Below are 21,913 nucleotides of genomic sequence, written 5' to 3' on the forward strand. Positions count from 1 at the left end.
TTCTTTGAACCCTCGGCATTTACTTGAAATGGATCTGAGTTTTTCCGAGTGTACTCGTACCCTTTGTGTCCGCGGGGCAGGCGTTTATTGTTATTGTTCTTGATGTTGCGACCACTACAACGTTTGCTTTTTTGGGCTAAAATTAAACATGGCAATGCGGCTGCTTCCTGCCCGGCATTCTGGCCTCAGCTTATCTCGGCCATATATCCTTCCTCCGAACTGTTTCCGTCGTAAAACTGCTCCGAAAGTGTGCACTTTCTGGGAAATTTGCATTTAAATTGCAATAGATATTGAGTCAGACAGTCGCTTCCTCGCAAAAGTTTCAATTAGCTTTTTCCCGAAACGGAAAACTGAATCATTTAACAGCTCCTCCCCACTCGCCGCCGACCAATATTTGCCCGAGCCGATGGTAAACATAATTAGCATTTAATTAAAATAAAATTGCCCATCGATAGACAAGCAATTTGTGATTTAATTATCGAAATCAAATAGGTTCCGCCGCCAAAGCCTTTGACGCTTGTACAAATAGCCGCTGAATAGATAAGGTTCCGCCTCCATTCAATCCGGCTGGGTGCAGCTGATATCTATGGAATGGCTATGGTTTCACCAGATAGCTACGGAATCGCTTTGGAATATACCCGAGCGGAACACACTCGTACGTACGTATGGGTTTAATTGGATTATGGTCTTTTGTCAGCGCGAATGACATTTTATGGGGGTCAGTGATAGGCAGAAAATGTATTCGTTTTGGTTTGGTTTCATTTCGATTTATTTTTGAGTGACTTTTTTGGGTGGCAGTACCACCTGTTGCCAGTGGCTGGGCCTGGTCGAAGGAACGGCGATGGAACTGCAACAGTCGCAGGTGGAAAAAATTCAATTTAAAATTTCATTACACGAAGGGAGGAAACATGGGGAAAAGATGGAAAAAAGGGACAGGGGGTTATTGAACAACCAAGACACCCCACTGAGTGGCGTCGAGGGTAGCGATAAAATGTTTAAAGATGAAGCTTTGATATTTGGATGGGAACAGAGGGTTGCCATCGGATCTGAGCTATAGATACGTATAGACATATGTGCGATATATGAGATTAATTAATGCAATTCTTGAACAACCAGCATCCATCCGCTGTTAAGCTGGATAAACGTCTAAGCCTCAGATATGAAGTATTCGAGATCGGAATTCTCCACTCGAATACCCAATCGAATCGAAAAATAATAAACACAGTTCCCATACAAACTCTACCAACTCTTCGAGCACCCCTCTTCATTCCTTGCTTTTTTGTTGTCTTTCAGATTGCAACGATATTTGTCAGCCATTTATTGTTGAGCAAATAAAACGTATTTGTCGGCCATATGGATGAGCGCAACACAATTGATTTATACGATTCGCGACTTCGATATTGAGAGTAGCAAAAAACGAGAATGAATGGATTACTAGAACCTTTGAATACCCATTAATATTTGACATTTTCTTTATATACGATAGTAATCCCATATTGATCAAAATATTACCACTTTGTCATACGATTTCTTATTCAAATCTATTGAATTAGGCCGTAACAAATCTTCCGGTGCTGATAGCAAATTCAACATTGCAGGGTAATAAATCGACCCATCTACACAAATAGTATGGCAATCAACCTGCGCAATATTGTTATGCACTTTGTAAAGGTCATACAAAAGATAAATGGATTATCAGAGAACACGTACTATTTGTAGGTATATTTTAAAATTGCAATTTCAGTTAGGGATTACATGGTTAAAAATGTAGTGAGTATTTAAGGCTAAGAATAGAACTAAACAATTAGACAACTGGAATGATAACCACTAAACAATTTTCAGAGAAATACTCGTACACTTTATGAACAATTTCGTTAGCTGGAGAGCTGCTGGAGGTGAGCTGAGCCGGACACGGTGCGGCCCACTAAAGCTTGATTACACTCAACAAAACAAATCAATTCTAGACTATATCATTTGAAATTCACATTAACTACCTAAGTGAGGGGCTAGAGAAACGGGGTTTGGCTGGGCGGTGGGGCTATTCGATCCGTATAACACCCGCCCCGACGCCTCCGCTGTGGGCACACATGGGTGGCATAAAAGTCCATTTGTCTGTCTCCGGATCGTACACTTCCACCGTGGATAGATTCGATTCGCCATCGTAACCGCCAATGGCCCACAGTTTGCCCATATTAGCAGCCAATGCAACTCGCGAGCGCTTGCAGTTCATGGGAGTGACGAGTTTCCAGGTGTCGGTCTGTGGATCGTAACACTCTACGGATCGCAGGAAAGAGTTGCCACAGTAGCCCCCGCACACGTAAATCTTGCCATTGAGCGTGGCCACGCCCAGGCGACAGCGACGGTTCAGCATGGGCGACATTTTCACCCAGGCGTCTTCGTTTTGATCATAGCGTTCCACCGAATCGAATATAGACAGTCCATCGTGTCCGCCCAACGCATAGACAAACCCGTTTAGCTGGGTGACTCCACCGGCCGAGCGATACTTCATCATTTGAGCCACCTGTAGAGGAAGTTCGTTGAATAATTTGTTTTCCAATCTAATCAGAAATTTATTCGACTCACCGTCTTCCAAGTATTATTCTTGGGATAGTAAACCTCAACGGTGTTGAGGGAGGTGACGCCATCATATCCCCCGCACACATAGATGCAATCGTCCAGAGCGGCCACGCCCACGGCACTGCGTTTGCAGAGCATGGCACATCCTTGAGACCATTTGTTCTTACGCGGATCATAGACCTCCACGGTGGAGAGGCGTTCAGTGCCATTGAATCCGCCGAAAGCGTATAGTTTACCGTCTAGAACGGCCACACCCACCCGAGATCTGCAAAAGAATGGAAAGCAATTAATTAATTCAAGAAAAAAACATTTTTAGGGCACTCACCTCATCATGGACATTTGTTCACCCATTTTCCATTTCTTTGTAAGAGGATCGTATATCTCTACCGTGCTCACGGACTCCCCAGTGCTGGCCAATCCACCGACGGCATATATCTGTCCCGTAAAGAATTCTCCACATCGCTGGCGAGTGCGAAAACTCTGGAGCAACCCCCGACGTTCGGGCATCAGATGAAAGTCCTTGGCCTCGTCCAGCAGATCCCGGCATTGGTGCGAGGTTTTGATGAGCTCCTCCCGGGCCACTCGGTCGGCCAGGAATTGGGGGGATAGCAGAGGCAGACGCACTGCGGCCAGGACCTGAGGGAACAGCTCCGATCGCTTGTCCTCCGCGTACTTTACCCACTTCATGCAGGCCTCGAAGATCACCTCCTCGGTACGGACATTGAGCTCGTCGCGTCGCATCAGTTCTAGCAGCTGGTCACAGTCGAGGGTGAGGAACTCCTCCGACTGAGAGACTTTGGCAAAGTTCTGATCGATGTACTTGTCGGCAGCATCGATTAATTGGCGGCAGATCATGGAGTCAGCAAAAGTGCGTATGCCCAGGACATTGTGGGGATGGAAACGTGAGATCAGAAAGTTGGCACAGGCATCTCGAACATTGGATAATTGCAGAAACGACGCCCCGACCATCAGGCTCTGGACATTCTGATTGTCGATGCGCACCTGGCCACTGTATACGTAGTTGATGAGGCTCTCCAGGGCACTGGGCTCGATGGCACTCTCCTTCATAGTGATTTCCTTAATCCGACTCTCGGCCATGTTGTTGGTGAACATGGCATAAAAGTATGGTATCGTGGCAGCCAGCACTACGCGATGTGCCGAGAATGTTTGATCTTCCACCTGAAATATTTAGAATGGGATTTATATTTAGACAATAGATAATGTCAGCAAATGCATTGCTGCTATGGGCAGCGAAATGGTGACTGCAGACTGTGGGGGTGATTGCTCGCAACCGACCTTCAGCGTGACATCGCAGAGTTTGCCCAGTCTTCGTATCTCCTTGAATAGCGGGAAGCTTTCCCCAAACAGCTGCTCATGTTTGTATATGAAATATTGATCCTCCAGTTGGCTATTATCACTTAAATCCATCACGAATGAGGAAATATGATAAGAACACAGTCGGACAGTCTGAGACCCTTAGAAATATACCGAAATATACCGTCTTGTTTTCAACATATAATGTAAATATACTGATGATAAAACGAACTTAGCCCACTGAAGCCCCTCTATTTAAACAGTTCAATGACTTGAGGTTAATGTCGGAAAATATTACTGATTGTAAATTCTTCTTGTAGATCCATGCCATCTTTCCTCTGAACTCAAAAAAAGCCACCAAATCTTTCACCTGAACTGCGTTAAGGTTATTTAATTTTGGTCTACAATGGTCTACAGCTACCCTATGGCATTGCATATTTTGCACTCGCACGCCCTGACAACCCTAACAGCTGACGACAATTGCTGATTTGTAGGGTCCAAAGCAATATAATTTCTTAACAATCCAACACGCTCCCTGCCCACCCCAAAGACATAAACAACAGAAATTTGCAACATAAATGCATATGCCAGGGTTAGGAGCTGAAACGGCAGGCGCTAGCAAGTAACATGGACACCGCATCACCGAGGGACACCAATCAGGTCTGGATCAAAGTGACGACGTCGTTGGTGATGACGTCTCATCTTCTTTTAATTTGCATTTGCAGAAGAACGCGAACCCAATCGAAGCACTGAGCAAAGATGAAATCATCAGCAAATACAAAGGCCTGCTCAACATTGCCAAGAAAGCAAAGCTTGCAAAAGATGGTATGTGGAGAAGTTTCTAGAAGAAGCATTCATCATATTTTCCCTTCACAGAACTCACGGAAGAGAATCGCCAGCTCAAGGAGGCGCTTAAGCGTGCCGCCGAGAAGCAGAACACGCTGCCCGCCATGCAAGAGATGGTGCAGGACTTTACAGACAAGAATTTAATCCTTACAGAGCAGGTCAATAGCTTGAAGCTCAAGACCAAAGACGATGCCGATCGGCTGGGACAGCTGGAGATTGAGAACGAGAGTCTAAGGCGACAGCTGGGACGACTCAGTGATGAAAACGACGACCTCCTGGGGGATGTGGACCGTATGGAGAAGGCCATGCAGCAGGTCAATGCCTTGGGTAACGAGCAGCGCAAGAATCTGGAGCTCCTAGAGGTGGACATAGTAAAAATCAAGGAAGTCGAGGCGGAAAACGACACCCTCCGCCAGGAATTGCTGGCAGCGGACAAGAAATCCGAACTGCGCGCCAGCGAACTCCAAGAGCTGCAGGAAAAGTATCAGCATGTCAAGGATCTAAACTCGGAGCAGCGTAAAAAGTTCAATTCCCTGAAGGATCGCTTCATTGATGTCCACCGCAAGCTGAAGAAGCTCAAGGAGTGCCGCTGTGTCCTGCTTGAGACGCAGCACGAGTACGCGGCATCCGTGTCCAAGTGGCAGGAGGAGATCATCAGTGCCTCGCAACTGCTGTGTGACAAGATGACTTCCCTGCACGAGGAGAACGAGATGCTGAAGAAAGAATCGGAGCTGGTCGCCAAAGAAACGCGCAACAGTGATTCCGGCATCGATAGGGAGCGTTTGCTGCTCAGGATCAACGACCTTGAACGCCTGACCAAGATTGTGAAGCAGCAGAAAAACGGGCTGGATGTTGAAAGCCTGCTAAAGAAACTTATCGCTGCCGAACAGTTGGCGGCAACGGTCAGAGAGCAGCACAAGGCAGAGGTGGACAGATTGTCTATTTTATTGAGCGATCAGCAGAAAAAGGATAAGGAATCCTCGAATCTGAATATCAGCGTGTTTGGAACCAAACTGGATCAATTGCAAAGCATTGTCAAAAGTCTCCAGGTGGAGCGTGATACTCAGGAAATTAAAGTGGAGGACCTCGAAGGTGCTTGCGTAGCGCTCGCACAACACAATGAGGATCTGTTCACGCGTTTACGTCTGAAGGAAAAGGAGCACACGGGATTGCTGGGCGAGATGCGAGAGCTAAACGAGGCACTCAAGGGTCGTGGCGATGTCATCTCACGTCTGCAAGAGCAGCACGACGTGGAGGTTAAGAAGTATCGAGAACTGGAGGTGAATCTCTCTGAATGCCAGCAATCGTTGTGGGAAAAGTCTCAGAAAATCGAGCAACTTCAGACGAAAGTCGAGGAATTGGAGCAGGCGAATGCGGATGCGCAGAGTGACGTCCTGTCCACGTCGACAATATCACGAGCCGAGGAATTAAGTCGTCTGCGAGAACTAGACGAGGGCTACGAGGAGAAATACCATAAACTGCGTGCCCTTGCTGCCAAACTGAAGAAGAAACTCCAGGAACAGGCGCAGCAGATCAAGGAGATGGATCAGGATACAGCCATGAAGGAGGAACTGGAGGCCCTCAAGCTGGCCCAGGCACAGCTGCAGCAGGATTTGAATTCCGCCCGAGCGGAGAACCAAAGACTAAAGTCCAAGGAGAAGACAAAGAACACAAGTGTCCTCAATCTAGAGATAGAAGCGGCCGAGAAGTCCCTGGCCGATGTTAGTGCCAAGCTGACGGCTAAATCAAACGAACTGGAGACTGTCAAGGAGGCCCTGGAGGGCAAGGAGAGCACTATCGCTCAGCTTCGCAAGGAGATCGCTATACTCGAGCAGGCCAAGAACGGAGAAGCATCTCATTCCCAGCAACTGAAGGAGCAGATCGACCGCATGCAAGTCCAGGTAAAAGATGCCGTTCACGGCAAGCAGCAGGCCCTCACCCAAAACAAAGAGCTGGAGCACAGTGTGGAGCAGGCCAAGCTTGAGGCTGAACAAATGCGTCTACAGCTGGCGGATAGCGCCCAGCAGTACGAGTCAAGGCTGAGCAAGGCGAATCAACTGCTGGAAAGTCGGACGGAGCAGCTGGAGGCCCATTTGGAGCAGCACAAGCAACTGGAGACTAATCTTAAGAATGCAGAGCGTGCCCAGGAAGATCTTCGAGTGGAATACACAGAATACAAGCTCAAAGCGCAGGCTGTGCTGCGCAAGAACCAAAACAAGGGCTCCAACAAGGAGCAGGAGCTGGAGGATGAACTGAGCGTGCTGCGGGAGAGCGAAAAGAGTCTGCGTGCCAGCAATGATGGCATGTCGGCGAGACTAGCCCAACTGGAGAGCCAACTAGAGGCTCTGCAGCAGGACAATGCGGATCTGCAGAAACGTAGCAGAGAACTCCTAATACTGGTGGACGATCTGCGTCAGCAGAACGACACCGTAACGCTGGAAAACCAACGCCAGGTGCAATTCCAGCACGACCTTATGCAGCAGCATCGCCAACAAATGGACCAAATGGATGTCGGCTACCAAGCACAGCTGAAACAGCTCGAACAGCAGCTAGAGAATTCCCAGCAGAGCCACAAGAAGGTGTCCTCACATAACAATGCAGCTGCAGCGGCTGCAGAACCCAGCTTGGAGCAGGCCAAAATCGACCTACTGATGGATCACGACATCACCATCGATGGTCCGTCGGGCGAGACCTCTCTCGCACAACTGGCTGCCCAGCGTAAAATCTCCACTGCCTCGAGACGCTCCCACGACTTTATGCCACTGGACGAGCTGCTCAACACTTCTATGAACCAAATCAGCAGCGACACTGTTACGACCATTTCCCACTTTGGACGCAGCGTTTCCATGCAGGAGGATGACGAGGCGGAACTGGCGGCCGGAGGCGACTTCTCTGCCCAGGTTGCCCAGCTGCAAGCCACCAAAGAGCGGCTGGGCATACAGGAGAGTCGTGTCAAGCATCTGACTTCCCTCCTGGCCGAAAACGAACAGGATCTGGCCAAGTTGACGCAAATGAATGATATGCTCAAGGAGGAGCTGCGCCGGCAGGAGCGATCCGAGGAGCGGGAGCAGCATATGCATAATTCCGAGTACTTGAAGAACGTCTTCTTAAAGGTAAATAGATATTATCTTTATATTTCTAAAGTGATTGGTTGAAAATCTATGAAATTTCAGTTCCTTACCTTGAATAATGCGGATGAGCGTCAGCGTTTGGTTCCCGTGCTTAATACCATTCTCCGCCTGAGCCGCAACGAGATGGAGATGCTCAACTGCGTGGCCAAGGGACAAAAGGGTGACTATCCTCTGAACATATATGCAAGATTTGTAGTAAATCGTTTACTTCGTTTTTATTTCAGTGTCCAATGATGGTAACAATCGCAGCTGGACTGGCTTCCTCACAGCGTGGAGCGGAGGCGGCGGCAGCAGCGGTGGAGGCCAAAATGGGAACAGTTCTTAAATATATTTGTTGATGGTATTATTGCCTGTTGTATGATGGTAGGACACTCTATAACATTGGCCAGTTCTGTACTATAAATGTGCTGTAAATCTTGTACAATTCCTTTTGTATTAACGTATTTTAAAATTGTCCGTTTGCTGTTTTTGTATACCATACTTTATACAGTACTGTATTCATATATCCATTGTATTGAGCGCCCTATACAGCACTCTATGAGCAATATACACAAGATTGGAGATTCCTTGTTTTTTAAAAATGAATCCAGCCGAGAGTTTGTTTAATTTGAAATTCTATTACCATATAGATCAGACTATAAATCAATGCTAGCGTTGTCTATTACTTAGTTTCGTATTACGTTTATCGTATGTACTAAATATATATATAAACTATATATAAATAGGATCGGTAATTATGCATACAATTAAATTTACTAACTGTGTATATTGTTCACACAGGAATACATCATTTATACATATATAATTAAAACACGATGAATTAAAACCAAAAATAATAACCATGAGGAATCAAGTAAAACAGAATCAATTCGGGGAATTCGGGACCGAAGCCAGCTTTCCCCCGACTTGTTCAGTCAAAATCTTTAGGTGAACCCATTTAGTTCTGACTATGTAATACATACCTAATCGTTTGCTTATTTTAAAAACGATGAACCGGCCAATTGCCTGCCAAAGTTTGAGCGAAGAAATCAAAGATCACAAATCAACAAATTACTTTAAATTTAAACGCTAATCAGTTTGCTGAACCCCGGAGTACCACATTCCGTAGTATACTTTCTATTGCCAAACTCCCGCATAGTTGCCAACCAGCGTGGCTGGCAGTGGACCGCCCGCCGCGAAAAGACGCATCCTCGTGCTGTCATAGCAGTGGGTGTAGATGGCAGGCACGTATTTCACCTGCTGGAATCCGTCCAAGTCATCCTCCGGGTACTGTAATCAGAAGTCAATCATTAACTGATTTAAAGGGAAACAAAACCCCCCAACATACCACAATTCCTTTACTGCATTTGAGGGCGACAGTCCGGGAGGCATTTACGCTGCTCTCCAGATACTTTCCGGCTCGTATATCATAGAACAGAAGCATGCCTAGGCCAGTGCCGACAGTTAAGAGGTTGCCCTCGAAGGAGGTCGCTCGAATGCCGCATCCACTGTACCGGGAGGTGATCTTCTTGATGGTCTGCAGGGTGCGTGCGTCCAGTAGGATGGTGTAGGAGCGACAGCCGACCGCATATAGGCCATCGTTGTGATAGGCAATGCTCACGTTGTCCTGGCAGTTGGGTAGCTTGCGAGAGAGTGACTGCTTGAAGGTCTCCGCATTGAAGATGTGTATGTAACCGTTCAGCGAGAGGGCGGCTATCTCCTTGAACTCCGTGTTGAAGCACAGGGAGCGTATCTGTTGGGGGAGGACAGTAGTTAGTTCCACATCCATTCAGCAGCTCCTATCCATCGTTTTACCCTTTGTGCAGTTCGCACTTCCTTAACACTAAGCGGGTGAATGGTGGCAAAGGTGGGACACGCCTCCTCGCCGCCATCTGGAAACTCCATATGATCCTCGTTGATGCGCCAAAGGGCCATGCGCGAGTCCTTCGAGCCGGAGACCAGAAACTGATCGTCCAGCCAGCACATGCCCATGATTAAGTCTCGATGTCCGTTCTCCCCCACGCACACCGGATCCAGCGTGGGCAGGCGATACACAGCAATGTCGGAGGAGTTGCGTGCACCGGTGGCCAGAAACGAGCGACTAGGCGACAGCTCAATGGCATGCAGACCTCCCTGAACCTCCGGATGATTGGCCCGACTGTTGGACAGCGTTGGAATGGCGTCCACCCGCCGCATGTTCACATCGTAGACGAGCAGTTTATTGCACTTGGTGCCGAACACAACCTGCCGGTTGCTCAGCCACTTGGAGCAGAACACTTTGTTGATGTAGCCCAGGTTGATCTGGGTCTCGCGCAGCATGTCGTGGGTGAGCACGTATCGACTGGTATACTCCACATTGACGCTGCGCCGCTGCAGGTGGTCGACGGAAAGATAAAGATCAGAGCAAAGTTCATATTTGTTAGAAATGCAAATGAAATCTTTGTATTCAATGTATACCCACATCCTGGAGAGCACTCTCTCTGCTCCTTAGGTAGTCGCATAGGTTGTAGGATGTGTGGAGCACCTCATCCTGCTGCTGGGGTGTCTCCTCGTCGCTGCCCGAGTCCTCGTAGGTGACAAAATCGTCCGGCTTGTCTGGTTTTCGCCTGCGCTCCTGGCGCATCGCCCTTTGCTTTGCTTTCCGCTCCTCCAGGCGAGTGCTGACATGGCAAGAGGGGTAGGTTCCGACGACGCTGTCGCGGATCGTTCTCACCATGCCATTGAACATCTTGTGGGCGTTTTACTTCGTCCAAATTAAGCGTTTCCTCTATAAATTGATTCTGTTCTCCATTGTCCAAACAAAAATGGTGGTGCGTAAAATAGGGCTGCAAAACAATCGGTGGCACTATCGATAATATATTGCTGCAGCAGCAACACAGATATTTACTCTATCGATGCATGCCCTAACTATCGTTTATAGAGATGGACATCCATCAGCTGTTTGAGTTTTCACAAACAAACATTTTATTGTAAATAAAAATGAATCACAATACAAAACGTGTAATGCGACAGAATTCGGTATGCATTTTAACCAACGACTTGGCCTCGTCGCCGGTGATGCTAGCACCCACACCGCCCTCGGCCCCCACCACCCCCCAGCTGCAGACCGTAGAGGACATCAAACCGATTCATGTTCAACGCCAGGTCATCCTGCTGCAGAGCGGAAACATAGCTCAGACCCCGGCTCCGCCACACGGTGCTGCGCCGCAACATGCTAATATGGCCGCACCCAGTGCCGTCAATGCCAACAGTGTGGGAAACCCTCCGGTACAAGACGATGCTCCCGTCTCGCTGCTCACGGAGATTGCCGACATAATGCGCAGCTTTGGCGACAGCGATCAGCCGCGCACGGCCAGCGTTAAGCTGGTGGAACAGATCCTCCAGCAGCAGCTGAGGGGCATCTTCAACGAGGCGTCTCTGGTCGCTATGCGCCGCAAACAGAATCCGTGTCCCTCGCAGGCCGACTTTGAGTTTCTCATGCGCAATCATCTGGTAAAGATTGCCCGCATGCGGAAGCACCTCAAGGATATGCGTATACTAAAGAGATTCCTCAGCATTAGGACGGGGAGGCAGGACTTTATGGACGACCTGGAGCAGCAGGAGGAGGATGAGGAACTGGCCATCGAAGTGCACGAGCTACACGATGAGGACCGCATGCGGCGCCTGTTCCGAGCCGACCGCATTTCTCAGATCCTCACCGGCCAGCAGTACCTGGAGTTCAACGAGGCCCGCAAGACTTCCTTCTACTGCCGCCACGGCGAGAAGATAAAGAACAAGTTCCGACGCTTCCTGGACCTGCCCGCTGATCTGCGCATCCCCACGCCCACCATGAACATCCTGGCGTATTTGGCTCACGAAACTATTGCCGCCATTGTCGATTACTCGATTCTTACACGCCTGAACTCGGACAATCGAGCCACTGAGCCGTACAGTCGGGTGACCTCGGCCGGCGGCAGTCCTGCCATGATGCATGTGTGTCCCGAGGTCACACAGGGTCGAGGCATGGAGGTGGTGAAGCCCATCAGCGTCCAGGAAATACATGAGGCTATGCGTCGCTTTCGGCAGATGAGTAGTCGCAAGATTGGTCGCTATCGGAATTCCTGCGACATCGATTTTAGAAGGAGCTTTTTAGCAATTTAAAAATTATTATAAAAGATGAAAGGAGCAGTAATGGTAAACGACCGATGGATAATTATTGCTTCAATTTCAAAACATTTACGCTCAATTTTATTGGAATAAGAATCTTTAAGGAATTAATAAAAGATACTCAAGCAAAATCCCTCGAATTTCTTACGAGTTTTCATGTACTTGTAGTTCATTCTCCTTTCACATGTGTGCTGTATGTACAATGTACATATGGCTATCCATAAATCCATATATGTAGGCTACATTTAAGCAACAATGGCGCAGAATTTCCGTGAAACTTCGCCCCTCTCCGTTAACCGTCGTGGGGAGTCGATAAATTGAAACGGTAAACGATGTTGAAACAGGCACCGACAGATAAATAAAAGCGCAATAAAGAAATTTGCCGCACTCATACAAACACATACAGGAACACACATGAAAGAATGCCAAAAGACAGACAAAATAAAAAACAACAAAGGCAACAAGGAGCCATGCTGCCACGATGCCGCAGGAGCAGAAAAATGCAGCAGAGAGAAGGCGTTAAGAGAAGCAGCCCGCGAGAACGCACTTAATAATCAACTTCCTATTGTGCATACAAATGTGTGTGTGTGTGTGTGTGAGTGCGAGTTCGCGTGTGAGAGAGGAAGAGAGTGAGAAATGGATGAAGATCTGGCTGACCTGACAGAGATGCCAATTTGTTTTTTGACTTCAACAATACATTCTGACCTTAACTTTTAAGTCACTAACTAATTTTAAATTAGATTTTCTTGCTAATATTTTACTTGGCTGGGAAGATAAACTGCTTGCGGGATAGTTTCCAAAGAAAAGGAACCAAACCTTCAGATTTCAGCGATGGATATATAGGATAATTTCCTTTTATGTTGCACAGCTTGAACTACTAAGTATGTATCCAAGATACATTCTACAGATTCTATATACTCGCATGTATTTAAACGGGTGGATCCGGCTATAGCTACATAATTTAGTTCATAAATCTCATATTGAACAGAACAACCCAACTCTACTGGTTCCGCTCTTTGCTATCCCTTTGCCAAAGGCAGAAGCCATGTTGTGTCTGCGGTAAATGGAAGAGGAGAGGAATGCGGCTGCCATCCTTCTTAGACTGCTTGAGCATCCCCCTGCTCTCACTCTGTCCTCCTCTCTGGCTAAACGCTTAATGTTGATTGCTTTCTGCTGCAACTGTAAATTCAACGGCACATTATTCTTAATCGATTGCTCATACGCTTAACGAGCAGGTCGGGGCCCCGGGGACTCTCGTTCCGACCAAGTCAAAAGGCTCCTCGATGGCCAGTTAATGAAAACAAGCTGCCTGTGACGAAATTAAGCCAAAAAACTTGTTTCTTTTTCTCTCTTATGCTCCTTGTGTTATTCTTTCCTCCCAACCTCCTCATTGACAGACTCTCTCCCGCTTAATGTTACAAAATTTGCATTTCATGCGGCTCTTCGCATTCTCCCCACCATTCAGCCCCATCATCATCATCATGATGGTCGTCGTCCTCGTCCTTGTCCTCCTCGACGGCGTCGTCATCTCTTCGTATTGTCAAGTCACGTAGCCAATTTCCAGGCAGGCTAAAGTCAATATGCCCCAAACCCAGATGACAGAGTTTTCCCTCAACTGCTCTTAAAGAGGAGGAACAAATTATAGACAAAGAGTATACTAACATACGTATATATGAACCGTTTACCAAACGATGTCTCATTGCAAGCGGAAACTTTGAAGGTCAGATAGTTTTGGCGGGTAATAATCCTTTAAACAATGTATTCTTATGGTGAGCAGCCCTTTTATTGAATAGCTAAGCAGGGTGCGGAAGAACAGTCTCCACATTGTCCTACTCCTCAGAGTGCGTCTGCCTGACTGCTTTTAATATTCGCCAGATGAGACATTCGCTTCGATTAAAGAAGAGGAACAAATTATAGACAAGGAATACATTATATGAACGAGGATAATCCGTTTACCGAAGGATGTCTTATTGAAAAAGAAACTTGCCAACGGAAACTTTGAAGGTCGCTTATGCAGTTTGGTGTGGCAATAATCCTTTCAACAATGTATTCAAATGTGTGTGCAGCAGGGAATATAGAGTGGAAAAGTACCCACATTGTGCAGCCTCCTGAGGCTTTGCCACTTTTCTTCTTTGCCGCTGAGTAGAGTCAAAATGCCCCAAAAACCAAGATGACATTGTGGCCTTCACTGTGACATATGGATATAAGAATATTCATAAAATCACAATAAAAAATGGTGTAGTTTATTTATTTGCTACAAATTTAAGAAAATGTTCCACATATTCCTCCAAGATTCCTTCTACAACTCTTCTGCGCCTCAGGCTGTCAATACGAGAATTGCAATTAGATATTTTGGAAAATCCGTTCATCTGAACTTTTTTAATTACTTTCACTTTGGCCAAAAACTTGCTGACGTCAGTCCAAGGCAATTTGTCCCAATAGAAGCAGCCACCTCTCCAAGGAGCCTTCTCCATTGACAGATGCCAAGAGCCGGACCAAACAAGGACCAAGAAAAAAGCAGAAACAAAAACAGTCTTAGAGATAGACGCATATTACACGGCCTTTTAATTTGAAACCGACTTGAATTGTGTTGACACAAGTACTCGGGCTAAATACGTATGTACTCGAAGGTATGTGTGTACGCCGGAGCGCTGGTCTTATTCAAAATGAATGAGATTAGACGCCACCAGCAGACAGACGGACGGGGGATCCCCATTCCGCCCACTTTATAAGCACAGCCGGAGGCGCCCATGTTCCGTTGTCAGAGCTGGAGACGCTTTCATGGTCATGCCACTCTGTGGGAGTCTCACACGAGGTGAGAACTCTAAGAAAACTCTCTTCATTTAATTAGTAAAGTGGCAAAAACAATTCAATATTGGATGAAATATCAAAATACTTGACCTACTTACCCATCGGCGATTTAATTAGCCCTAAAGGTAACAATTTACGTGCAGAATTTTTGAACTAAATTAAGTTTTATTGGAGTGGAGCAACAGCATATACTCGTATACTCGTGTGTTCAAACGGTAACGAAGGATTAAAAACCATCAGTAGAGTTACTTATGGTTTATGTGAAGCGTTATTAATTTATGTTTTATTTGATGCGAAAGTTTTTTTCGTAGATAGATTGATAATGACTACATATGCATAGGTCCATCCATATAAATATGTATTCTAGCTATAAATAATAAAACATTAGCATTCAAATTGTTGATACCACAGATTATTTTATGATAGACCATATTATTTTATTTTTTTTATTTATGATGCATTGTACTATATATGCACGCATTGAGAGAAAAGTGGCATAGTAAAATAGGTCCCACACATATTAAAATTAAACAATTGATTTTTAAATATATTACACCAAAAATATTAATTAAACAGGAAATATATTCAATTTAAATACGAAATATATTTAAAACTAGTATGAATATTTTATTATTTACAACTAATATTTTCATACTAAAGTCAAAACGTAAGTGAAAACCCTTTTTCACTCGGTGTATTTAATGGTATCTACAAATAGAGAGCAAATGCATCACATTTACATTTAATATACATAATATTAATAATTTAATAAAATTTCCGTTAATTTCCCAAATTTTTATAAAAACGCTGTATTTCTGTTTCCATCTTCGGATATACCACTCTTTAAGATTAAACAAATTCAAATTTCTCAAAAACTGGGAACAGTCATAGCCCAAACGGTTAACATGGGAACACATTGTGAGAACAGACATGCGCACTCCCTGATGGGAACAGCATGCAACAGTTTGCCTCTAAAAATCAAAACACAAAATCAGCGAAACTCATCCGAAATGCCGAATTGAAATAGGAATGAAAACGGAATACATACGCCCGAGAACTGTGTTGCAGATGCTGGAACATGAAACGAACCATTTCCAGTCTGCTGTGGGGTTACATCATCAGGCAATGAAATTAAATGAGACCGTAGGATAGGACTCGAACTGAAGACCAGAAGCAATGAGTACATGCTGTCTGTGTGATCTCATTGTGGTTTTTGTGGTAGACATGACCAATCGAAACTTTGAATAAATATTGGAGGTGGATGCAAAGATATTAGCTGGATTAGCTAGAAATGGGCAACAAATAGATGGCTTTTTCTTCGCACAAGCCGGCGGTCCAACAACTGAAGGACTTCACGATAATCAGATAAGGCTTAACCACCACAAATGGTAGATAATTATATGTACGAGTAAGTGCAGAAAAATCAGATAACCGCTAAATCCATTGAAAGTTATCACAGACTTAAAACATTTGTAAATTACCTTCACTTGCACTTCAATCGTATTCACTAGCTATTCAATGGCGTTTTTAGTTACTTTATTTATTTGTCGTTTTTGAATTTTATTTGAAACATTTTTATCGATGCTTTATATCTCATTATTGATGGCTTGCGGAGAGAAAAAAATTAAGGACAAAGAACAAAACTTTTCTGCGGGCGGCACAAAACTGAGAGGAGTCGTAACCTCAAAGTTGGTTGCACTTTTGTTTGAATTTTCTTGGCTCTTTCATGCTCCTGTGGCCGCGTAAAGTTTTCTATGCCCTTTCAGAGGGTATTAGAACTTACCTTAGAAGTTTGCCACGCAAAAGAGAATTTATTTCATGTTATTTCCTGTCTCTTATATTCTTTTCCAAGGAAAAATAGGTCTTACGTCTTAGTGTTCTATAGTTTTATCAAAAGGATATTCCAGAGTATTCAAGGTTCAACGCCTCGAACTTCGCATATAACCTTTCTATACCGTTTTTTCCAAGCTCTGTCTCTCTGTGACTTTTTATATGGGAGTGCGGATGGCGTATGAGTACCCCTTTGCCCTTCAGTGGCAGCTGCTTTAAAACTTTTGATGCTCTTCATACATATGCTACATGTGTACTTTTAAGAGCCGTCGGATGAACTTTCCCCCCGTCTAGCAGGAAAGGGTGGGCTTGGGCTTGGGCTTGGGCTTGGAGATGTTATATGTGGTCCGTGGGTGCCCGTGGGGCAGGGACCTGTCTGTCAAAGTTTTAATGTGTGGCTGCCTAATTTGCTGTGAAAACTGATTTGCACACAATCAAGAAGGTTGTTGAGTTTCTGTCTCTTGTCGCAACTCCCCGATTGAGGGTAAGGTTGTCACTGAGGCTGATTATTAACCATCATTAAATTGTTTAATTATTCTCTATGGCTTGTTGTGCTCTGTTTTGTGGATTAATTATGTCAGTCGAATGTTTACAAAAGCCCCATGAATTTGCATGATATCCATTTAATTAACAATTACAAAGTGAGCTCATTTAATCAATGCTCCAAATAATTAATAGAACACACAGAAGCTTCCATTGTTTTGCTCGACATTTGATGCACTTTGTAGTTTGCTGGTCAGAGTGGAAAAACCAGCGGGAATTATATGGTTTAGTATTTTGACAGTGGTTTCAGGTACATCTTTTTTTGTGGTACCCTCTTTGATGGACAATAACTGCAAATATATGGAATTTCAAGAATTGTATAGCCTAAAATTTCTTGGTGTGGGATATCAGTCATGGTAAAAATCTATACAGCCCTTGATATACCCTTGATTTTTGCGAGTATAGGGTATAACAAATTAACACGCCCTGCCAGCTTCAAGTGTCTGACAGAAACGAAAGCAGAGCAAAGAGCAAGCTTCTCCTTCAGGTAAAAAAGAGACAGCTTCAAATGGAATATTGCCAAAGCAACGCTGGGTCTGACGTTTCTTCTTTCACCTTCTTTCCCACTTTCCTTCTACTTTCCTTTCCTTTCCTTCTGTTTGTCGTCGCTGCTTATTACGTTTATTTGCATTGCTTTATCCGCGGGCGCGACAGAGTACCGAGGAGGGCTGATTGCAAATAAAGGAGCTAAAAAAGTGTAAAAAAGTAAAGTCGTTTCAAAGTGAATATTGGTATAAAATATACCATCAAATACTAGCTACGGAAATATAACAATGGCATTTACCATATAAAAACGCATGTCGCAGAACTCAATTCCATTTGACATAGCAATATCTATGCGACTAAAACCGCATCAAACAATATCTGAACCACACATCTATGTGCATACTCGTAAACCCTTATAAACCCATATCAATTGTTTGCTTTATATCTTGTCAAATGGCGCTTTTCCAACAGAAACACAAACAGATAAAGCAGCGCCCAATATTATTTAATATTCAATCAAATCTAAAATTCATATTTACCGAATGTTCCACCGATTGCCACATTATGCGCCTTGAATTGATATCTCCCACGATGGCTTACACGACTGTCCGGACCTGGATCTGCTGAATTATGCAGTCCTTGTGGTTGCTCTGCCTCTGATAAACTTGAATGAAAATTAGTTGTACAATCTGCTCCAGTCCATGCCGATGTCCACTTTAAAGCCAACACAGTTGACCCCTGAATATGTAATGAGGTCGTATTGTGTGGGCGGTTCCGAGGGTAGGAATAAATAAACGACGAGCCATCGTAAATTCCTAGACTATGGACAAGGGCCAGGGCCAGATTATTAATATTTTCCATATCGCTTTTGTGCGATTTAATACTTTGTTTGAGTTCTTCAAAAGTGAGACCCCCAGATCCACACAATACCCCCCATATAGCGCCACCAGGGCCAACTGTGGGCGAATGGACGAGTTACAACAATGGCCGGTTGATGATTGCAGCCGGCGCAAGGGCATAAAATAAATCAACTCGAAGACTGAGTCCGAGACCGGGACCGAGCCGAGAATAAAACTCAACGTCCACATGCAGACCACATCTTCAGTAATGAAGGGTGGACGTGAGGAAAACATATGCCCATCCTACTCCGAGTCGATGGTTCCTGTGCCAGTCTCAATCCAACAAAGAACCATCTACAGCTGGCTGCAACGCTCAAATATATGGAGGGGTACGACAAGACGGGAGTGGCCAGCAGGCCCTCCATCCCCAGACTCCCACTAACAATGGCAGGGGTCGGTGCAGGCTGGCTTAATGAGTGTAAGCCACAAAATCAACGAGTTAAATCGAGTAAAGAATGAAGCTAGAGCATGAAAGCACTACACGGAGAGAAAGTTTTCAATATTTTAGAAATACTTCTAAAAGCTAAAGAGGAAACTCTTCAAAAGCCAGCTCGAAGCTATGGTTGATATTTTAAAAAGAAAAAAAGTTCTTCTAAAATACTCTCGGTGAATACATTTCCCCAGGGAAGTTCCACATTGTTCGGCAATCTGGTAATTGGCTTAAACCACGATAAAATACGAGTGCTCTGTTCAAATATCAAAGAATTCCTGCATTTCATACATATCCTCGAGATTCTCATAGAGCGTCGGTTAAGTGACATTGGGAGAGTGGAATGTTGAGGCAATTAGCGACTCGGAAGGCTTATGTCTCCAGGAATGGAATAAAATTAATATAATCTGCATACTTATGTAGAGCTAAATTTCACTTCAAGAGCTCAAGAAATGTATTAGTGAGCGTAAATAATTAGTGTTGAATTCTACAATCAGTTGATTGATTTGATAAATAAATTTGTTGAGCCATCAAATGGATTGGAATGGAATTCTAATTGGATTTCTGAAGAGGAGGTGCAAATATTGTAACGAAGATTAATTATTACATCAATAAGTACGAGTATTGAATTGTGTAGCGCTTGTAGAAATTGTGCAGTCAGAAATAACGAGCCAAAAGGGTTGACAGAACCAGAACCAGAAAGAGGCCTCAACTCGTTTGTGGTCTGCGGCCGGTTGATTTACGACGACAGACTGTCATAATGTCGCATTCGCAAATTGTTAATAAAGCTGGAATGGAATTGACATTAAAGGCAGACACGCAGGAAGGCAGCAAATCAATTTGTCAATAGCAATCAATGCGTTTTTAAAGCACTAAAGCGGGAAAGGAAAGCGCTGCCAACCCGTTAAACTTTTAATTCCATTTTGGACATCGAGACCGACCGACAAATAAATCAAAGTCAGCCAAGGGTCTCGCTCGGGAGCGGCAGCTGCATGAATCGAATGAATTAAAAGTACCAACAGACAGACAAACAAACAAACAGTGGGACAAACAAACATATTCGTTTATATATATACATATATATGTACCTATGTACATATAGGAAAAGTTTTCAATTTCGTTACAGTTGCGGCCGTGATTTAAATGCCCCAACTGCTGCTACTGCAGAATATACGAGCTCTTTGGGTTCTGGCCGTCCGGGTCGACGACTCCCCTACCAAATCCGCAAATAAATTCACTGAAATATAAAAGAAAATCACATAAATTTTTCGCTGGCATCCATAATTTGAACAATCATTTAGACATAACATAAATATAAATGCATTTTGTCTAAATTGTTTGCTACAATTTCGATTTGAAAGTGTGTGCATTCGATTGAAATTAAATGCAATTGTTTTTTTATGGCCAATTCCGTGCTCTCTGACCCTTCGTCAGACTTCATACCGCCTTCACTCCTCTGCGGATGCCCTCCCAGGCGGGCGATAAACCATAGTCTATGGATTTTTAAAAATTGCTTGCATTTGAGATTAACGACATTCGCCGTATTTATAGGCAAAATGTTGATACGCTGCCAGGGACAACACTTGGCCAAGCCACTTTGGTGGGGTCACATTGGTCGTGCACAGTGCACGAGATGTCTGATGTGTGTGCGTCCTACAGTGGGCCATACCTGGTTAATATTGGCTAAAAGGCGATATGGCTTTTCAATTGAAAGCTGTTTAATTTAATTCAATTATTAATAACAAACCCAAGTGAAATTTTATTGTGATCATCGAAAGAACAAATAATATGTTAGGTCCACTGTAAATCTGCTTGAATATTTATTTGTTTTTGTGTGTTTGCCGCTTGCACTCTTTTGGCTCGACTTTCTCTTCCCCGTTTGTTGGCGGCACACAAGCAAAACGAAACAAGAAACAAGACCAAAGACCAACAAAAAAAATCGACGAACAAAAAGGGAGCAAATCGGGGCGGAACGGAACACATTTCATAAATCTTCTCCCCGATTGAGCACAGCTACGACAGTTTTCGAATTTGTTGGTGTTATTTTGCTGTGCTTTTTCACGTTTCTCCTGCTTTATTTTTCCGCTAGTTTGAAATGCTTAGCAGCCATCTGGACTCTTCCTTGCTCTACCGCCAAAAATTATCTGCTTTCCATCTTATATTACGCTGCTCTTGCTTGCGATATGACGTCCTCGAGATGTTGTCCTGATTGGACAGGTTGCAGCTGCCCGCTATACAGAGTCCACAGGGACTCCTGGAAGCGGACTCCCCAGGATAGGCACGCTTTAACGGATTACGCAGTATTGATACTTCTGACGACGACTTCTTGCATTGCATTGTCCTCGACTGAGAACATTGCCGACAAGGCGTAGCCGGAGTTTGCCGGAAGGTAACCACTAGTATCCACACTACGTACATCATCAGGATAAGGACAACGCACAATACGGTGGCCAGTAAAATGAAGCGAAAGATTCTGTAGGGTGCCCAAATAGGAGCTGATTCGGACGTTGACTCCAACGACTCTTCCACCAGACGCCCCACCTCCCGCCGCAGCTTGTGGCAGTCGAAGGCGGACATATAGTTGACCACGGACTTGTAGGGCGATGGAGGCTCGTCCGGCCACCAAGCGTCCCAAAGGGCTGACTCCTCCGCATCCGGCAGCAGGCTGCTGCAGTGGGCGCACACCTCCGTCATCCAATCCTGGCACTCACGACAGGCCAGGTCTATCTTGCATGCAGGATTCATTTTGTATATTTTATATATTTTTATTAAATACTTGTAACAGTAGTTTTATTTTTCCAAGCTTGCTTTGTTTTACAGAACGAAAGTGTAGACTGAAAGCTCTACAGGAGGGTAATATTTATAATTTTGGACTTTAATCTCTTGTCAAATTTATGATGACCGTTCTAAGGAGCTTTCAC

At 44.7% G+C, this 21,913-nt stretch overlaps 5 protein-coding genes across 5 annotated transcripts; 2 read left to right on the forward strand and 3 right to left on the reverse strand.

The window, feature by feature from the left end:
• Positions 1 to 1,874: 1,874 nt before the first annotated feature.
• On the reverse strand, positions 1,875 to 4,020 carry LOC6592153 (kelch-like protein 18). The gene is made up of 4 exons (XM_002017303.2): positions 3,874 to 4,020; positions 2,903 to 3,756; positions 2,584 to 2,842; positions 1,875 to 2,521 (listed from the first exon to the last, which is right to left on the reverse strand). The coding sequence occupies exons 1-4, from the start codon at positions 4,003 to 4,005 to the stop codon at positions 2,039 to 2,041; spliced, it is 1,728 nt and encodes a 575-aa protein (XP_002017339.1). The 5' UTR covers positions 4,006 to 4,020; the 3' UTR covers positions 1,875 to 2,038.
• A 364-nt stretch (positions 4,021 to 4,384) lies between these two features.
• LOC6592154 (GRIP and coiled-coil domain-containing protein 2) lies at positions 4,385 to 8,453 on the forward strand. The gene is made up of 5 exons (XM_002017304.2): positions 4,385 to 4,551; positions 4,617 to 4,716; positions 4,768 to 7,850; positions 7,911 to 8,028; positions 8,093 to 8,453. Exons 1-5 carry the CDS (start codon positions 4,519 to 4,521, stop codon positions 8,191 to 8,193), a joined length of 3,435 nt encoding a protein of 1,144 aa, XP_002017340.1. The 5' UTR covers positions 4,385 to 4,518; the 3' UTR covers positions 8,194 to 8,453.
• A 227-nt stretch (positions 8,454 to 8,680) lies between these two features.
• On the reverse strand, positions 8,681 to 10,644 carry LOC6592155 (DDB1- and CUL4-associated factor 12). The gene is made up of 4 exons (XM_002017305.2): positions 10,309 to 10,644; positions 9,663 to 10,217; positions 9,196 to 9,600; positions 8,681 to 9,137 (listed from the first exon to the last, which is right to left on the reverse strand). Exons 1-4 carry the CDS (start codon positions 10,573 to 10,575, stop codon positions 8,985 to 8,987), a joined length of 1,380 nt encoding a protein of 459 aa, XP_002017341.1. The 5' UTR covers positions 10,576 to 10,644; the 3' UTR covers positions 8,681 to 8,984.
• A 182-nt stretch (positions 10,645 to 10,826) lies between these two features.
• On the forward strand, positions 10,827 to 12,133 carry LOC6592156 (transcription initiation protein SPT3 homolog). The gene has a single exon (XM_002017306.2). The coding sequence runs from the start codon at positions 10,827 to 10,829 to the stop codon at positions 11,985 to 11,987; it is 1,161 nt and encodes a 386-aa protein (XP_002017342.1). The 3' UTR covers positions 11,988 to 12,133.
• Positions 12,134 to 20,645: 8,512 nt separating this feature from the next.
• Positions 20,646 to 21,737, reverse strand: LOC6592157. Its single transcript, XM_002017307.2, has 2 exons — positions 20,740 to 21,737; positions 20,646 to 20,675 (listed from the first exon to the last, which is right to left on the reverse strand). The coding sequence occupies exon 1, from the start codon at positions 21,735 to 21,737 to the stop codon at positions 21,120 to 21,122; it is 618 nt and encodes a 205-aa protein (XP_002017343.1). The 3' UTR covers positions 20,646 to 20,675; positions 20,740 to 21,119.
• Positions 21,738 to 21,913: the final 176 nt, after the last annotated feature.

This window comes from Drosophila persimilis, unplaced genomic scaffold (assembly GCF_003286085.1).
Source record: "Drosophila persimilis strain 14011-0111.01,24,50 unplaced genomic scaffold, DperRS2 tig00000000-arrow-pilon, whole genome shotgun sequence".
NCBI classification, from domain to species: Eukaryota; Metazoa; Arthropoda; class Insecta; order Diptera; family Drosophilidae; genus Drosophila; species Drosophila persimilis.

Coding starts and splice junctions, on each gene's coding strand:
- LOC6592153 (XM_002017303.2), bottom strand. CDS start 4,005: ATGGATTTAAGTGATAATAGCCAACTGGAGGATCAATATTTCATATAC. Junction 3,757..3,873: donor TCTGCGATGTCACGCTGAAG/GTCGGTTGCGAG, acceptor TAAATATTTCAG/GTGGAAGATCAAACATTCTC. Junction 2,843..2,902: donor GAACAAATGTCCATGATGAG/GTGAGTGCCCTA, acceptor ATTCTTTTGCAG/ATCTCGGGTGGGTGTGGCCG.
- LOC6592154 (XM_002017304.2), top strand. CDS start 4,519: ATGGACACCGCATCACCGAGGGACACCAATCAG. Junction 4,552..4,616: donor CACCGAGGGACACCAATCAG/GTCTGGATCAAA, acceptor TTGCATTTGCAG/AAGAACGCGAACCCAATCGA. Junction 8,029..8,092: donor CGTGGCCAAGGGACAAAAGG/GTGACTATCCTC, acceptor TTTTTATTTCAG/TGTCCAATGATGGTAACAAT.
- LOC6592155 (XM_002017305.2), bottom strand. CDS start 10,575: ATGTTCAATGGCATGGTGAGAACGATCCGCGACAGCGTCGTCGGAACC. Junction 9,601..9,662: donor AAGTGCGAACTGCACAAAGG/GTAAAACGATGG, acceptor CTCCCCCAACAG/ATACGCTCCCTGTGCTTCAA. Junction 9,138..9,195: donor AATGCAGTAAAGGAATTGTG/GTATGTTGGGGG, acceptor TTCTGATTACAG/TACCCGGAGGATGACTTGGA.
- LOC6592156 (XM_002017306.2), top strand. CDS start 10,827: ATGAATCACAATACAAAACGTGTAATGCGACAGAATTCGGTATGCATT.
- LOC6592157 (XM_002017307.2), bottom strand. CDS start 21,737: ATGAATCCTGCATGCAAGATAGACCTGGCCTGTCGTGAGTGCCAGGAT.